We start from the raw sequence: 17390 nt of genomic DNA on the forward strand, positions 1-17390 counted from the left end.
GAGGCTGTTCAAAGTTCACGAGTCAAGCACTACAAAATGTATCAAATCTATTGTCTTTTTAAGTATATTGGTAGCCCTAAATACGGTGATTTATAATAAATGTTACAAAACAATATTAACATTACATTTTCAATATTAAACTTACCCGATAATCATGTAGCTGTCAACTCCGTTGCCCGACAGAATTCTATGGAGGGATACGCCAGCTATCACAATACTAGAAGGGGGTGTACTTACCAGCGCCACCTGTGGCCAGGTACTCAAGTACTTCTTGTTGACACCTCCTCAATTATTCCTCTGTCGTGCTTCCGGCAAGACGTTCTGGGATACGCTTATGATCTTCGAGTTTGTTCACGGCTAATTGGTGAAGTATTCTCTCAGATTTCGGCTGTCGCATTACTGGAAACCTTCTTATATTAGCTAGATAGCTTTTATATAGTCCTGATTAACGGTTAACGATCTTTTGCTTGATTTTGGAAACCCCTTTGGCTAACTCTTTGGATTCAAGATGTCTGACATTTCGCAAGCCCCCTCCCATAGACGATGTAGGTCTTGCAATAGGCGTATTCCGAAGGCCTCGGTAGATCCTCACACGGCTTGTTCTGACTGTAGGGACAGGCCCTGTCAGTTAGAAAATCGATGTGAGGAATGCGCCGGACTTTCGGAACTGGAATTTGTCCGTCTTTTAAAATATTCATCTAAGTTAGAGAGAGGTAGAGTTAGGAGGAGTTCTTCTCACTCTTCAATGTTTTCCTCACCTCATGATCCCCTACCTTTTCCTACCCCTGTAGTGGCTACCCCCGTACCTACTGTTTGCCCTCCGCCTGATATGTCTGTTGTTTTGCGTGCTATTCAGGCCTTAGGCGATAAAGTAGAGTCAGTGGTAAGTGACCATAAGTCTCTGATGGCCGAAGTTAAGGAACTTAAGGTCAAGAGTGCAGTGGGTGGAGTTAGTGCCAGTGCTGTGACGAGTGCTAGTGTCAGTGCAGTGCCAAGTGCTAGTGTCAGTGCCAGTGTGTTGCGTGAGGATTCTTCTGTGCGAGCCAGTCGTCCTCCCAGTCCGGGACCTCTTGCAAGCTCCCATGCCCAGGGGAGAAGCAATGTCGAAGGGCATAAGGGTTCGGCAGGCCTTGTTAGGCGCACAGAAGTTTCCTCGGTGGTTGCGGGCGTGTCTTCCAAAGACCGTCACTCCCACCCGCAGACGATTGAGCCCGTCTTTTTCTCGTCCGCTGATCATCTGTCAGGGAAGAAACGTTGGTCTCAGGTCTCGAGACCACTTAAATGCAGAGTCCAGTCCGCGAGCGCTCACCCAGGTTGCAGTCATTGAGGAGTAAGGTTCTGCCACAACAGAGCTCGACTGTCGACCCTAAGTGGACTCTACTACAGTCCATGCAAGCACAGCTTTCGGACTTGATGCGTGAGTGTCGGGCTGAGAGTGTTGCTCCTCCGCCTCCGCCTACACTCCCTCCGCCTGCGCTCGCTTCGCCTGCGCTCGCTCCGCCTGCGCTTGCTCCGCCTGATCGCAGTACCACCTGCCAGGCGTACGATGTTGAGCCACGGTCTGAGTTTGCTGTTCCCAGTGGTGTTCAGCCTCCGCCTTCTTTAAGGCAACCTTTGCTATGGGATCAGGAGGATTATACCTCTCTTCCTCCGCCTCCCTTTGCTGCTCCACCAGTGGTGCAACTCTTGGCTGAGGTACAACAACCTCTCCCGTCCATGAGTCAGTCTCCTCAGCTCTCGCTGCAGCGAGTTCAACCATCCACAAGGCAAGCTCCACTACACCTTGGCCTTGTGCCTCAGGAGCCTCAGCTTGCGAGACATTTACCTTGTTCTGCGCAGCCTCAACCTCATTACGCTCCGCTCACACCACAGGAACAGGAACTTGCTACTCCGCTTCCACCAACCGCTCAGCAAGCGCAATCCTTGGGTTCAACCGCTCATGCTAGGAGTCAGCCTCCTCCACCCATGCGCCTTCCTTCTGCTTCGTCTGCTATTCAGCCTTTGCAGTCTGAGCCTCAGGTTTTCCCTCAACAGTCACTTGAAGAGGAAACCACTAATATTGTTCCTTCTCGTTCTGACTCTGCAGTTCAGCATTCTTGTCCGATCGCTTCGCTACACTCTGCTGATGAGGCTTCGGATGATGAGGAGGCACACCTGGATCCCTCATCAGACGTGGATGAATCCAAGCTTTCTCCACAGTCTATTGATTTTCGTAAGGTCTTGGCTCTACTTAGGGAGGTTTACCCAGACCACTTTGTCTCTGCTATTCCCCGCTCTCCGCCATCTGAGTTTTCGCTGGGCGTACAACAAGCTAAGTCCACCTATACTAAGCTAGTCCTAGCTAGGTCCTCTAAGAGGGCATTAAGGATCTTAGGGGAGTGGCTGCAGTCTAAGCAACACCTTGGCAAGACTTCTTTCATGTTCCCTCCAACGAAGCTCACTTCGAAAGCGAGCGTTTGGTATGCCACAGGAGAAGCACCAGGCTTGGGAGTACCTGCCTCTGCCCAGGCTGACTTCTCAAGTCTGGTAGACTCGCCTCGGAGAACTGCAATGAGGCGCTCTAAGGTTTGTTGGACCTTCTCAGACCTGGATCACTTACTGAAAGGAATGTTTAGAGCATTTGAAATGTTCAACTTTCTAGACTGGTGCCTGGGGGCCCTCAGCAAGAAGACCTCTCCTGCGGACAAAGATTCTGCCATGCTTTTAATGTCCTGCATGGATAAGGCCATTAGGGATGGTTCGGGTGAGCTTGCGTCGATGTTTGTATCAGGGGTTTTGAAGAAAAGGGAACAACTGTGTACCTTCCTTTCCGCCAGCATTACACCTTGCCAACGGTCACAACTCCTTTTTGCTCCGCTCTCGAAGTTCCTCTTCCCCGAAGAGCTGGTTAAGGACTTGTCTGCTGCCCTGATACAAAAGGATACACACGATCTTGTAGCCTCATCGGCTCGTAAGTCTAAGGTTGCTACCTCAGTCCCCAAGACTTATCGCTCCCCAGTGGCTGATACCCCTGCTACGAGGTTCATACCGCCCTTTCGTGGTAGAGCCCCCAGCCGAGGAAGCTCCCGTCCAGACTCTCACAGGAGCAAGTCTAGGAAAGGATCCAGGACATCTAAGGGAAAAAACTGACTCTCCGCATCTCCAGACAGCAGTAGGAGCCAGACTCAAGATCTTCTGGCGAGCCTGGGAGAAGAGAGGTGCAGACGCCCAGTCTGTCAGTTGGCTGAGGAACGGTTACAGGATTCCATTCTGCCTCAAACCACCTCTGACCACATCGCCCATCAACCTCTCTCCCAACTACAAAGAAGAGGACAAGAGGCTAGCATTGCACCAGGAGGTGTCGCTACTTGTGCAGAAGAAGGCAGTGGTTATAGTCCGGGACCATCAATCCCCGGGCTTCTACAACCGTCTCTTTCTTGTGGCCAAGAAGACAGGAGGTTGGAGACCGGTGCTGGACGTCAGCGCTCTCAACGAGTATGTCACCAAGCAGACGTTCACGATGGAGACGACGAAGTCGGTCTTAGCAGCGGTCAGACAGGAGGACTGGATGGTCTCGTTGGACTTGAAAGATGCATACTTTCACGTTCCTATTCATCCAGACTCCCAACCTTTCCTGAGATTCGTTTTTGGAAAGGTTGTCTACCAATTCCAAGCCCTGTGTTTTGGCCTAAGCACAGCTCCTATGGTCTTTACTCATCTGATGAGGAATATAGCAAAATTCCTACACTTGTCGAACATCAGAGCCTCCCTCTACTTAGACGACTGGCTGTTGAGAGCCTCCACGAGTCGTCGTTGTCTGGAGAATCTCAATTGGACTTTAGACTTAATCAGAGACCTAGGTCTATTAGTCAACATAGAGAAGTCTCAACTCATTCCCTCCCAATCCATTGTGTACCTGGGAATGGAGATTCGGAGTCAGGATTTTCGGGCTTTTCCATCGGCCCCCAGGATAAGCCAGGCCCTAGAGTGCATCATGAGCATGCTGAAGAGGAGCAGTTGCTCAGTGAGACAGTGGATGAGTCTCACAGGGACCCTCTCATCACTGGCCCTGTTTGTCGAACTAGGGAGACTCCACCTCCGCCCTCTTCAATTCCATCTTGCAGCTCATTGGGACAAGGGTTCGACTCTCGAAGCAGTCTCTATCCCTATCAACCAAGAGATGAAGACCACTCTCCTGTGGTGGAAGCACAACCTCCTTCTCAGGGAGGGTCTATCGTTGGCCATTCAGACCCCCAATCTTCATCTCTTCTCAGATGCATCGGACTCGGGCTGGGGTGCTACCTTGGACGGACGGGAATGCTCGGGAACGTGGAACGAGGAACAAGGATTACTCCACATCAACTGCAAGGAGCTGCTAGCAGTTCATCTAGCCCTGTTGAACTTCAAGTCCCTCCTGCTAGGCAAAGTGGTGGAGGTGAACTCAGACAATACCACAGCCTTGGCTTACATCTCCAAGCAAGGAGGGACCCATTCGAGGAGCCTATACGAGATCGCAAGGGACCTCCTCATTTGGTCAAGAGGTCTAAACCTCACTCTGGTCACGAGGTTCATTCAGGGCGATATGAACGTCTCAGCAGATCGCCTAAGCAGAAGGAATCAGGTCATTCCCACGGAATGGACCCTCCACAAGAGTGTGTGCAACAGACTTTGGACCTTGTGGGGTCAACCTACCATAGATCTGTTTGCCACCTCCATAACCAAGAGACTTCCGCTGTACTGTTCCCCTGTTCCAGACCCTGCAGCAGTTCATGTGGATGCTTTTCTACTGAACTGGTCCCATCTCGACCTGTACGCATTCCCACCGTTCAAGATAATAAACAAAGTTCTGCAGAAATTCGTCTCGCACGAAGGGACACGGCTGACGCTGGTTGCTCCCCTTTGGCCTGCAAGAGAATGGTTCACAGAGGTACTTCAATGGCTAGTCGACTTCCCCAGGACTCTACCTCTAAGAGTGGACTTTCTACGTCAACCTCACGTAGACAGGTTGCACCCAAACCTCCACGCTCTTCGGCTGACTGCCTTCAGACTGTCGAAAGATTCGCTAGAGCTAGAGGCTTTTCGAAGGAGGCAGCCAGTGCGATTGCCAGAGCAAGAAGGGTTTCCACTCGTAGAGTCTACCAGTCTAAGTGGGAGGTCTTCCGAAGCTGGTGTAGAGCCAATTCAATATCCTCTACCAATACCTCTGTGACCCAAATAGCTGACTTCCTTCTACATCTTAGGAATGAGAGATCCCTTTCAGCACCTACGATTAAAGGATATAGGAGTATGTTGGCTTCAGTTCTCCGCCACAGAGGTTTGGACCTGTCTTCCAACAAGGACCTTCAAGACATTCTTAAGTCTTTTGAGACGTCTAAAGAACGCCGTCTTTCCACTCCAGGCTGGAATCTAGACGTAGTCTTAAGGTTCCTTATGTCATCTAGGTTCGAACCTCTCCAGTCAGCTTCCTTCAAGGACCTTACCCTCAAGACTCTTTTTCTCGTCTGCCTTGCAACAGCTAAGAGAGTCAGTGAGGTTCATGCCTTCAGCAAGAACATTGGTTTCACAACCGAATCTGCAACATGTTCTTTTCAGCTTGGATTCCTAGCAAAGAACGAGCTTCCTTCACGTCCTTGGCCTAGATCGTTTGAAATACCTAGCCTCTCTAACATGGTAGGTAACGAACTAGAGAGAGTTCTTTGCCCTGTCAGAGCTCTCAAATATTATCTTAAGAGGTCTAAACCTATTCGAGGACAGTCAGAAGCTTTATGGTGTGCCATCAAGAAACCTTCGAGGCCCATGTCCAAGAATGGACTTTCGTATTATATAAGGCTTCTGATCAGAGAAGCACATTCTCACTTAAAGGAGGAAGACCTTGCATTGCTGAAGGTAAGGACCCACGAAGTAAGAGCCGTAGCTACTTCGATGGCCTTTAATAAAAACCGTTCTCTGCAGAGCATAATGGATGCAACCTATTGGAGGAGCAAGTCAGTGTTTGCATCATTTTATCTGAAAGATGTCCAGTCTCTTTACGAGAACTGCTACACCCTGGGACCATTCGTAGCAGCGAGTGCAGTAGTAGGTGAGGGCTCAGCCACTACATTCCCTTAATCCCATAACCTTTTTTAACCTTTCTCTTGAATACTTTTATTGTTGTTTTTATGGTTGTTACAGTAGGCTAAGAAGCCTTCCGCATCCTGTTGATTTGGCGGGTGGTCTATTCATTCTTGAGAAGCGCCTGGGTTAAAGGTTTGGTAGAGGTCCTTTAGTAGGGGTTGCAACCCCGTGTACTTTGGCACCTTTGGGTTGATTCAGCCTCCAAGAGGAACGCTGCGCTCAGTAAGGAAGACGAACTTTAAAAAAGAGGCAGAGTAACGGTTCTATTCGACTTCCTTACCAGGTACTTATTATTTCATTGTTATTTGAGATAACTGTTATATGAAATATGGGATACTTAGCTATCCTTTAATCATGTACACTGGTTTTCACCCACCTCCCTGGGTGTGAATCAGCTACATGATTATCGGGTAAGTTTAATATTGAAAAATGTTATTTTTATTAGTAAAATAAATTTTTGAATATACTTACCCGATAATCATGATTTAATCGACCCTCCCTTCCTCCCCAGAGAGAACCAGTGGACCGAGGAATAATTGAGGAGGTGTCAACAAGAAGTACTTGAGTACCTGGCCACAGGTGGCGCTGGTAAGTACACCCCCTTCTAGTATTGTGATAGCTGGCGTATCCCTCCATAGAATTCTGTCGGGCAACGGAGTTGACAGCTACATGATTATCGGGTAAGTATATTCAAAAATTTATTTTACTAATAAAAATAACATTTTCATTAACATAATTTCATAATGAATAGCCTATTTAAGGATAAAATTCCACATCAACAATGAAATCAACTGTTAACTGTGCGAGTCCAGCTGACAAAATGTAAACAAAAATGTGGTTACGTTCTCGGCAATCTTTATCTTTCTCCAACCTTACGATAATTGTAATGGTAGCGTTAATGATGATATATTAAAGCACTATTTTTGTTTAGTACAGTATATTTAAAAGCCTTATTTTTCCCTCTGGGCGTTCAAGGTTTTCACGAGTAGACTGGGTTCGTTTATCGGCAGTGAATAGCCTAAACTTCGGTAACGAGTCGTCAATATTTTGTGTTTATCGGCAGCGAATAGCCTAAACTTCGGTAACGAGTCGTCAATATTTTGTCATATTTTAAACAGTATACATTTGATTTGCAAACATTGGTTTTGTAGAGTAGACGGTAAAATAAAATCTAGAGAGAGAGAGAGAGAGAGAGAGAGAGAGAGAGAGAGAGAGAGAGAGAGAGAGAGATTTGATGGCAGAAATCTCTCTCTCTTTCTCTCTCTCTCTCTCTCTCTCTCTCTCTCTCTCTCTCTCTCTCCGTAAGAAATAAAACCATAGTTCACATATGGCAACTTGAGTTTAAGAATGAAATTAACATGAATATTGTTAGTTGTGGCGATCAATTCCTCGCTTCAGGGGGTACACGAAACAAAAACACGACATTCAATTACAACAGCTGATCTCTCTCTCTCTCTCTCTCTCTCTCTCTCTCTCTCTCTCTCTCTCTCTCTCTCTCTCTCGTTATACAATACTTACAAATAGATGAAGAAACCAAAATCGGTTTTCTTGAAGTGTCTATTAAATACAAAACGAAAAAATTTTACCGTGTATACATCCATTTCAATCATAGCTTAAAATACGGTAACCGATTTTGTCCGCAAACCACTATTTTTTAGGAAACACCATTCTATTCCAGAAAATTTTTACTCTTTAAATGTCAATTGCGCTATAATAAAACATGTACTTATGTTGTTAAATTTCGGGTGTGTTTTAAAAATCGAGTATTGCTGACTTCTTTTTGTTTTACTTTTGGCTGTGATCACATCAGCTGATGTCTAGCTTCCGCGCGAATACAATAACAAAGAATTGTTTACACCATTTCTTAACTTATTCAAACCATCTATACAGTTAATATTACATAAACACTAATGTGTTATAACCTATCATATTTATTGTTTAGTACTTTAAAACCATCTCTCTCTCTCTCTCTCTCTCTCTCTCTCTCTCTCTCTCTCTCTCTCTCTCTCTCTCTCTCTCTCTCTCTCTCTCTCTCTCTCTCTCTCACATCGAACGTTATAGCGGTAACCTAATTGTTCGGTGACTAAAAATATGCCTAGTACTTTCTTCTTTTACCTTTTTTGCATATGGATACATAATTGAGGTGGGTACAAGTTGACTTATAACTGAAGTTAGGAAAAGTATTTTGGATATGGAAAGGACAATTATCTTTCGTAACAGTTTAGAATTATCGTAAGTTATCACTCTGTCATTAGCGGCAGTTTGCTATTGTGGATTAAACGCATAAGGAAAAAAAATTTCCAGCTTTGCTACGAATTTAGGAATTTATATGGATACGGTAAGTAAAATATTTGTAATAACATAATGTTTACTAAATGTTTGTAATATCATTAGTTATGACTTAGATCATGTGTGTTTAATGCATTCGTTTGTTTATTATGATCGAAGATGGAGCGTAAACAAATGGAAGGTTTCCGTTTCAGGCGGCATCATAGAGAAAAACATTTCATAAATGGCATTCATTTCATTTATTTGAAAGTTCTAATAAAAAATAATTAGAACATTGGTAAAAACAAATTCAACATATAATCTATACTTGGTAAAATTGCTGTCAATTCAAAAACACAGATGTATAAGTGCGTCTGTTTCTTCGTTGTGATCAGAGATAAACGTAAACAAAACATTGGTTGTCGTTTTCTATTGTGCTTTTTAGCGTGTTTAGGAAACGCATGATATAAAATCGCCTTTATTTTGATAATTCTGGATTTTCAATCATACAACAAGCTAGTCTATAGAGTGATGGTTTTACTATTCACCAGTTGTATTATACAATAGATATGACAAACATTAAAATTTGTCTGTATTTTGGGTTGTGTTATAACGGGAAATATATGGTGTTTACACCTATCCTGGTTGTAATTTTAACCATTTTTCAAGTTATTAGAACTTTGAAGTATATTAAATGTTTTATTTATTTACAAGAACAATTTGATATTATAAAGAAATACAGTATAGTACAAAGAAAGTATTGGAAATGGGTAGTAAACACATTTGAATAGGCAAATTGCTGGTTGCCATGGCCGCAATGGAATTATTTCTGTTAGTTGTGTGTTTCAAAATTCGCGATTTTCCATTTACAAGAGGTCATTAATCGACCAAATTCTCGCATAATTCGGAACCCTACTGTACTCTATTTTTCTATATTCTCAGATTGATAGAGCATGGCAACTTTACCAGGAAGCACAGGACAAAGGGATTCCACTCGACACAGATACCTATAACCACGTTCTTCGGATTGCACCATTTCTGCGGGAAAGTTCAGATTTACGTTGGCAACTGACGAAGGTAAGTTACGTCGCCCTCTTGCTTCCAAGAACTGGTATGCTTTGGATTTTAAAGCTGAGCCAGTTTTGTATGTTTATGCGAGGGAGACTGATTTTAACGTGAATTACTTTTCATATGAAAGATTATTGACAGTGATCAGTAAATTTAGCAGTTTGGTTTTATCATAAACAACAATCCCATTACTGTATTATTAACTAATGAATGTCTGAGTATCATACATACATACATATACCAAGGCACTTCCCCCAATTTTGGGGGTTAGCCGACATCAACAAATGAAACAAAGCAAAAAAGGGGACCTCTACTCTCTATGTTCCTCCAGCCTATCAAGGGACTCAACCGAGTTCAGCAGGTACTGCTAGGGTGCCACAGCCAACCCTCCCACATTATCCACCACAGATGAAGCTGCTACCTCCGCGGTCATCTAAGGCATCGGAGGAAGCAGCAGGGCCTACCGGAACTGCGTTACAATCGCTCGCCATTCATTCCTATTTTTAGCACGCTCTCTTACCTCTCTCACATCTATCCTCCTATCACCCAGAGCTTCCTTCACTCCATCCATCCACCCAAACCTTGGCCATCCTCTTGTACTTCTCCCATCAACTCTTGCATTCATCACCTTCTTTAGCAGACAGCCATTTTCCATTGCCCCCTGTGGCCACGGGGGCAATATAAGAAATTAGAATAGCGCCAACGTTATCCTGCGTGTCGTAAGAGGCGACTAAAAGGGACGGGACGAGGGGGCTGGGAACCCCCTCTCCTGTATCTACATCCTGTGAGACATCAACTGAGTATCATATCTTTATAAATTGTTTTCCTTAACTCTTTTACCCACAAAGGACGTACTGGTACGTTTCACAAAACTCATCCCTTTACCCCCATGGACGTACTGGTACGTCCTTGCAAAAAACTGCTATTTACATTTCTTTTTGCATATTTTTTATAATTTTATGAGAAACTTCAGGCATTTTCCAAAAGAATGAGACCAACCTGACCTCTCTATGACGAAAATTAAGGCTGTTAGAGCAATTTAAAAAATATATATTGCAAAATGTGCTTGGAAAAAAAATATGCCTAGGGGTAAAGGGTTGGAAAGTTCCAAATAGCCTGGGGGTAAAAGGGTCAAGGATTGATCATCACTCATTATGCTTTGAAATTTCCAGGCAACAATCATCATGGAAACTTTTGTACTCTTATTTATTTATGCTTTTGGGTTGTGCTGTAAACTGTATAACTGGGCTTTACAAGTGCACAGCCAGCTTTACGGATATGAATAGAGTAGCATAATCGGTACAGTCATCACATTATAGTAAAGCCTCACAATAGTTTATTGCCATTAGTGTACCTTAGGGGTTAATCTTGCTGTTCCCACTTCATTTATTCCTCCATGCTCGCGAACCTCTATACTGTATAACTTTTACCTCTTATTGCAACTGTAGGGCTTCCCCCAGTTGCATTTTGTAGCTAAGTTCCCTCCCCTGACCCAGTGCTGGGCCATATAACTCAAATTTTATACATACATTACAGTAAAAAACCTGTTACTGAAAGATTATCCTTGTACAATATTTGATTTCATGCTTATGCACTCTTCCTTTAAAGTATCCACACCAGAAGGCTTAATTTTTATTGTCGTAAAAAATTAATGTGCATCCTGTTGGAGAAACCTGTCCCCTTGGGAGAGCATTGTCGTTGTTGGTCGCTCACATCTCAACTTTTCTACTTGAGGGCCTTGGGTAAGGGTTGGAGAATGGAGGTGCCCTGGCCAGATCTGGCTATTTAAGCCCTGGAGCCTGTTCACAATCAGATCTGTGGATCTGAGAACTCTCTCGATTCTAACCCGTCAAATAAGATCTTTTGAGGCAGAGAAGATTTTAGAATAGCTCTCGTCTTTTAGGTTTGGTTTTATCCTCCTGGATATTCAGGTAATGCTATAATATAGCCTACAATCAGCCCTCACCATTATCTGGTTTGATAATTACAAATGTAATTGAAAGCATAAGCTTTGTATTCTCTTTATGGAAAGAGAATATGATAAAGGAGAAAAAGGGAAAAATTAAGATTGAAAATAGATGGTAATTTTAAATAGTTCTAAAAGTCTTGAAATCTTGGGAGCTGTTGGCCATTAAGACAATCCACTAAGAGTATTTTAGTTAACTAATGAGGACCAGTAGTGTTTATACACCAACCTACCCACGTCTGTGATGAAAGAAATTGAAGAACAAATCCTTCATGTCATCTCTCGGGTAATCAGGAGAAAGTTAGAAGAATGTGAGCTGGCGTATCTTTTTCATTTCATTGTCATTTGTTTTTTGTATTACTATTTTTTTAAATAAGTTAGTGGAAGGTTTTCTTTTATTCAGAAAATGAACTACAGCATAATACCAAGACCTGTTTGTAGTATAATTTTGATTTAGGTAGAAGTCAACTGATGTATTGCCTAGTTCAGTTTTCCTTGTATGTACAGTATATACTCTGTGATTTTTTGTAAACTGTATTATGAAAGTGTAAAAGGCAGTATATAGTTGTTATTGGGGCTTGAAAATGTGAATGAAAAATTTATCAGCATTTTAAAATTCAGGTGCTTGTTTTGTAGGTTGCCCAGCTCCTCTGTGCCTGACACTTGATCAATTTAGGTGCGAACTTAGTGAAGTAAAATACAATTATCTTTGGTGTTGGTTTCTTTCAGGATATAATGAAAACTATGGCCGAAAAAGGTGTTACTCCAAATCTTGGTACTCTTAACAGCACTCTGGAGGCATTAGTTCAGTCAGCAGGATGGCGTCATACTCGTGACATATCTCTCCAAGTGTATTCTGAGTTTTGCAGTCTGGGAATCAAACCTTCTCTCGCCACTTACTACTACCTTCTTCTTATCCACTGTAGAGAGCGTAAGTCTTTGTTTGTATTGTTAGTTATATTATTGTAAGAAGGTCCCTAACTTTTATCTATCTATATACCAAGGCACTTCCCCTAATTTTGGGGGGTAGCCCACATAAAAAAAAATGGGGGGGGACTTATCCTGACGAGGGACTCAACCAAGTTCGGCTGGTACTGCTAGGATGCCACAGCCCACCCTCCCCTGTTATTCATCACAGATGAAGCTTCATAAGCTGAATCCCCTACTGCGGCTACCCCCGCGGTCATCCAAGGTGACCGGAGGAAGCAGCAGGGCCTACCGGAACGGCGTCGCAATCGCTCGCCATTCATTCCTATTTTTAATACGTTTCCTAACTTACAAACACAAATCCAAGTGAAATCTTAAATCTCAGATATTGTATCCAAAGTTCATAGTGAAATACAGTACTGTTATTAACCCTTTTACCCCCAAAGACGTACTGGTATGTTTCACAAAACTCATCCCTTTACCCCCATGGACGTACCGGTATGTCCTTGCAAAAAACTGCTATTTACATTTTTTTTTTGCATATTTTTGATAATTTTTTTGAGAAACTTCAGGCATTTTCCAAGAGAATGAGACCAACCTGACCTCTTTGTGACGAAAATTAAGGCTGTTAGAGCAATTTAGAAAATATATACTGCAAAATGTGCTTGAAAAAAAAATAATCCCAGGGGGTTAAGGGTTAGAAAGTTCCAAATAGCCTGGGGGTAAAAGGGTTAAACAATATATGATTTAATTTCATTCTTTTCCATTTTTGTGACTTACTATATTCAAGCTTGCCTCTTGTCACTCTACATCTAGTCTTTTATCTCTTCGTCTTCTTTCATACCTCGGTAAGCAAAACAACATTTGCAATATGGAACGGTACTACAGTATATATTGACTTTTACTGCTGAAAATCGCAGGCACGTGAGTTAGGTGAAGCCTACCCTAGGCCAGAATTTTACCAAAATTTAACAAGATTCAATTTTTAAACAGCTTCTTGGAACCTATTGAGTTTGCAAGTTGAGGACTTTCTGTATCAGGGATATTTTATTTCCCTTGCTGGGCTTATAAATGCAGCATTTGTTGACAGTCCGCTTTCCCAACAATTTACTCCAAATATTTAATCTACTGCCATAATTACTTACAGAAGTATTTCCAGTATTCTTCTTAACCCTTTTACCCTCTGGCTATTTGGAACTTTCCAACCCCTAACCCCCAGGCTTTTTTTTTTTTTTCCAAGCACATTTTGCAATATATATTTTCTAAATTGCTCTAACAGCCTTAATTTTTGTCATAGAGAGGTCAGGTTGGTCTCATTCTTTTGGAAAATGCCTGAAGTTTCTCATTAAATTATCAAAAATATGCAAAAAAAAATGTAAATAGCAGTTTTTTGCAAGGACGTACCAGTACGTCCATGGGTGTAAAGGGATGAGTTTGGTGAAATGTACCAGTACGTCCATTGGGGGTAAAAGGGTTAATAGCATTTTAGTAGGCAATACCTTAATCTTATCCTACATTTTATCTAGCAATTAGTTCAATATGCAGTATATCCAGATAGGCTTTGATTGATAACAACTCAACGTTTTCTTAGGTTAATGTACCTATCTTGCCGTATGCATCTATGTGATACGATATTTTTCATTTTCAATTCATTTTGTGGATCTGGAACCACCATACAGTAAAGCCTCAAAGATCAATATTTTATGAAGATCCAGACAGTTTGTTTTGACAGGCATAGAATGTAATTTAGAGAGAAAAAAGTTGAAATACTGTAGTAAAAACTGATGATAGAAGCCAAACTTCAATAAACAGTTCAGCATGAATTTGCTGTTTACAATAAGAAAATCTTTATTTCAACTATTAACCCTTTTACCCCCAAAGGACGTTCTGGTACGTTTAACAAAACTCATCCCTTTACCCCCATGGACATACCGGTACGTCCTTGCAAAAAACTGCTATTTACATTTTTTTTTTTGCATATTTTTGATAATTTTTTATGAAACTTCAGGCATTTTCCAAAAGAATGAGACCAACCTGACCTCTCTATGACGAAAATTAAGGCTGTTAGAGCAATTTAAAAAAAATGTACAGTGAACCCTCGTTTATCGCGGTAGATAGGTTCCAGACGCGGCCGCGATAGGTGAAAATCCGCGAAGTAGTGACACCATATTTACCTATTTATTCAACATGTATATTCAGACTTTTAAAACCTTCCCTTGTACGTAGTACTGTTAACAAACTACCCTTTAATGTACAGAACACTTAATGCATGTACTACAGTACCCTAAACTAAAACAGGCACAAATATTAAAGGCAATTTTATATCATGCGCTTCCTAAACACGCTAAAAAGCACGATAAAAAATGGCAACCAATGTTTTGTTTACATTTATCTCTGATCATAATGAAGAAACAAACTGGAGGTAGAGCTTTGCTTATTACCCAGACATATTTCCCATAGTATTCCCTTAGAACATCACATCTTCCTACTTTAGATATATATATATATATATATATATATATATATATATATATATATATATGTGTATATATATATATATATATATATATATATATATATATATATATATATATATATATATATATATGTGTGTGTATATATATATATATATATATATATATATATATATATATATATATATATATATATATATATATATACTTATATGTATACACATATACATAAATACATGCATACATACATATATATATATATATATATATATATATATATATAAATATATATATACTTATATGTATACACATACATAAATACATGCATACATATATATATATATATATATATATATATATATATATATATACTGTATATATATATATGTTACTGTATATATATGGGTTATGGAAAAAATCCGCGAAGTGGTGAATCCGCGATGGTCGAACCGCGAAGTAGCGAGGGTTCACTGTACTGCAAAATGTGCTTGAAAAAAAATAACCCCTGGTGGTTAAGGGTTGGAAAGTTCTAAATAGCCTGGGGGTAAAAGGGTTAAGGTTATGGGTTCATGCTTAATATTGTTCTCACATTTTGAATTGGATTTATCATCTTCCGGAATTATTGCGAATGTGCTAGAATCTTTTACTGTTGGGAAATCACTGGTTACTATGACAGTTCATTGGAATTTAGATATGGTTTTACTGTATTTGAAAAGTCAATATTTTGAGCCTTTGGAAGGCTTGTCTTTCAAGGATCTTACTACCAAAACTCTGTATCTGTTGGCTTTGCTTTCGGTTAAATGTATTGGTCAATTACAGGCAATTTCAAAGGATACGGATTTCGCTGTGTACGAAAGGATTTTGTCTCTTGCCAAGGATGATTTCAAAGCTGAGAGTCTTCCAGGTTTTTTCTATATCCTCTCATAAGACAGGAGGGTGGGTTGTGCTTTAAAGAATAGTTTCTTTGTTCTATAATGGCAGTGGGGGTTTATTTAGACAAGGTGGATAGTATTTGGAAGTGTCTTAATTTGTTTTGTGGGATAAGGGTGCCAGGGCGTCTCTCTCCAGGAGTGCTACCTCCGTTCTTATTAACCCTGGATAGGTACGCTCCTCGGACACCCCTTTAAGGGTATACTCGGTCGCACGCGACCCCGACTCCGAAAAAAATTCAGGAAAAATTTAGTTATACATCAATCTGTATTGTTTGACTTGCTAAAAATACTTCAAAGAATGCTAAAAACTACTGAAAATATAAATGATACCCATCTACAAAATAACCATTTATTGGAAATATATTAAGAATTTAAGTATACAAAAAAAAGACGACGTAAATATTCACAAAAAATAGAAATATACATATACACATAAATCCCTTTAGGGACACCTTCTTAGATGGCTAAGCAACAGCGTGTAATTGCTGGAAATGAGTTGGACCCATAGAAGTCAAGATCTGAAATGAGAAAAAAAAAGGGTAACTTTTTTTGGCCAAAAAAATTTGTCCAAATTTCATGAATTTTTTGGGTACCCAAATGAAATAGGAAGAGGCTAATTTTTTTATAGAATAAACTCATATTATCCTAGAACAGAAATACATAATAAAATGTGCACTAAGATGTAATTTACTGTTATATCAGGGGTGAAATCTAAAGGTCATTTTTTGACGGCCTAGTTTCACAATGTAAATTTCTTATGAAAATCATTGTATCTCCTATAAAATATGATATTTATGCATTAAAATATACCAAAATATCACGAATTCTATACAGAACAAGAATATATAGAGATATGCCAACTTACCTTTCGGGTATGTCAACAAAATGGCCGCAGACCGCAACAACTCTTACAGCCCAATCTACCTCTTGAAATGAAGAATGGGGTTGCAAACTCCATATAATCATCAACATCTCTTTTTAACTCCATTAGAAGTGTGTTGATGACATCCATGCCGAGGGAATACTGCCTGCTGGCCATTATTGAAGATAAATTCAAAATAAATAGAAAAAAATGAAATTTGCAAAAAATAAAAAAAATTCAGAAATTAGCATTTGAGGGAAAATGGACCTCATGGCAATATATGGCATCTAAGCTAAAACCAATGTCATGCAAGTGGTAGACACACCATCCATCCACACTTTCCAACTATAAAGAACCAAACAAGTATCAACACTTCGACAATTTATAATTATGTAATAACTTTGCTGTTTGATCACTTACCCCTATAAAGGTATGTCAGGGTCGAGGTCGATCCCTGGGGGGGTAAAAAAACGGGGAAGGAGGGAAGTTAGACGAAAATAAGTCCTAAAGCAGACAATGGCATGTAGACTAGTCACCCCTTGCAGGTCGATCACTTCCATATTCGAGACAGCTGATGATTTATGGGGAAAAAACAGGTTTTGAAAATGCTGTAGGGGTCGCATACGACCCATCATACCTTTCCAGGGTTAAGGCTTTAGTAATGGAACCTCACTTTGAATTAACCCCTGGGGACAGGTGAAGTACTTGAAAGTTCGTATTATATGTAGTGTGTGCAGTAAGCAGAGAAACTCCTGGCTGGTTTTGAGGGTGGGATTTTCCCTCTTCAGATTCATATTCTT

General features: G+C 40.9%; 1 protein-coding gene across 1 annotated transcript in view; it reads left to right on the plus strand.

Moving 5' to 3' along the window:
- The window catches only part of LOC137619535 (small ribosomal subunit protein mS39), a 99623-nt gene that overhangs the window by 39124 nt on the left and 43109 nt on the right, over nt 1–17390 (plus strand). Inside the window, exons 7-8 of the mRNA XM_068349623.1 lie at nt 9304–9438; nt 12125–12326. Of these exons, the coding sequence (XP_068205724.1) occupies nt 9304–9438; nt 12125–12326 (337 nt within the window). The remainder of the gene's footprint in view (nt 1–9303; nt 9439–12124; nt 12327–17390) is intronic.

This window comes from Palaemon carinicauda, chromosome 26, assembly GCF_036898095.1.
Source record: "Palaemon carinicauda isolate YSFRI2023 chromosome 26, ASM3689809v2, whole genome shotgun sequence".
NCBI lineage: Eukaryota > Metazoa > Arthropoda > Malacostraca > Decapoda > Palaemonidae > Palaemon > Palaemon carinicauda.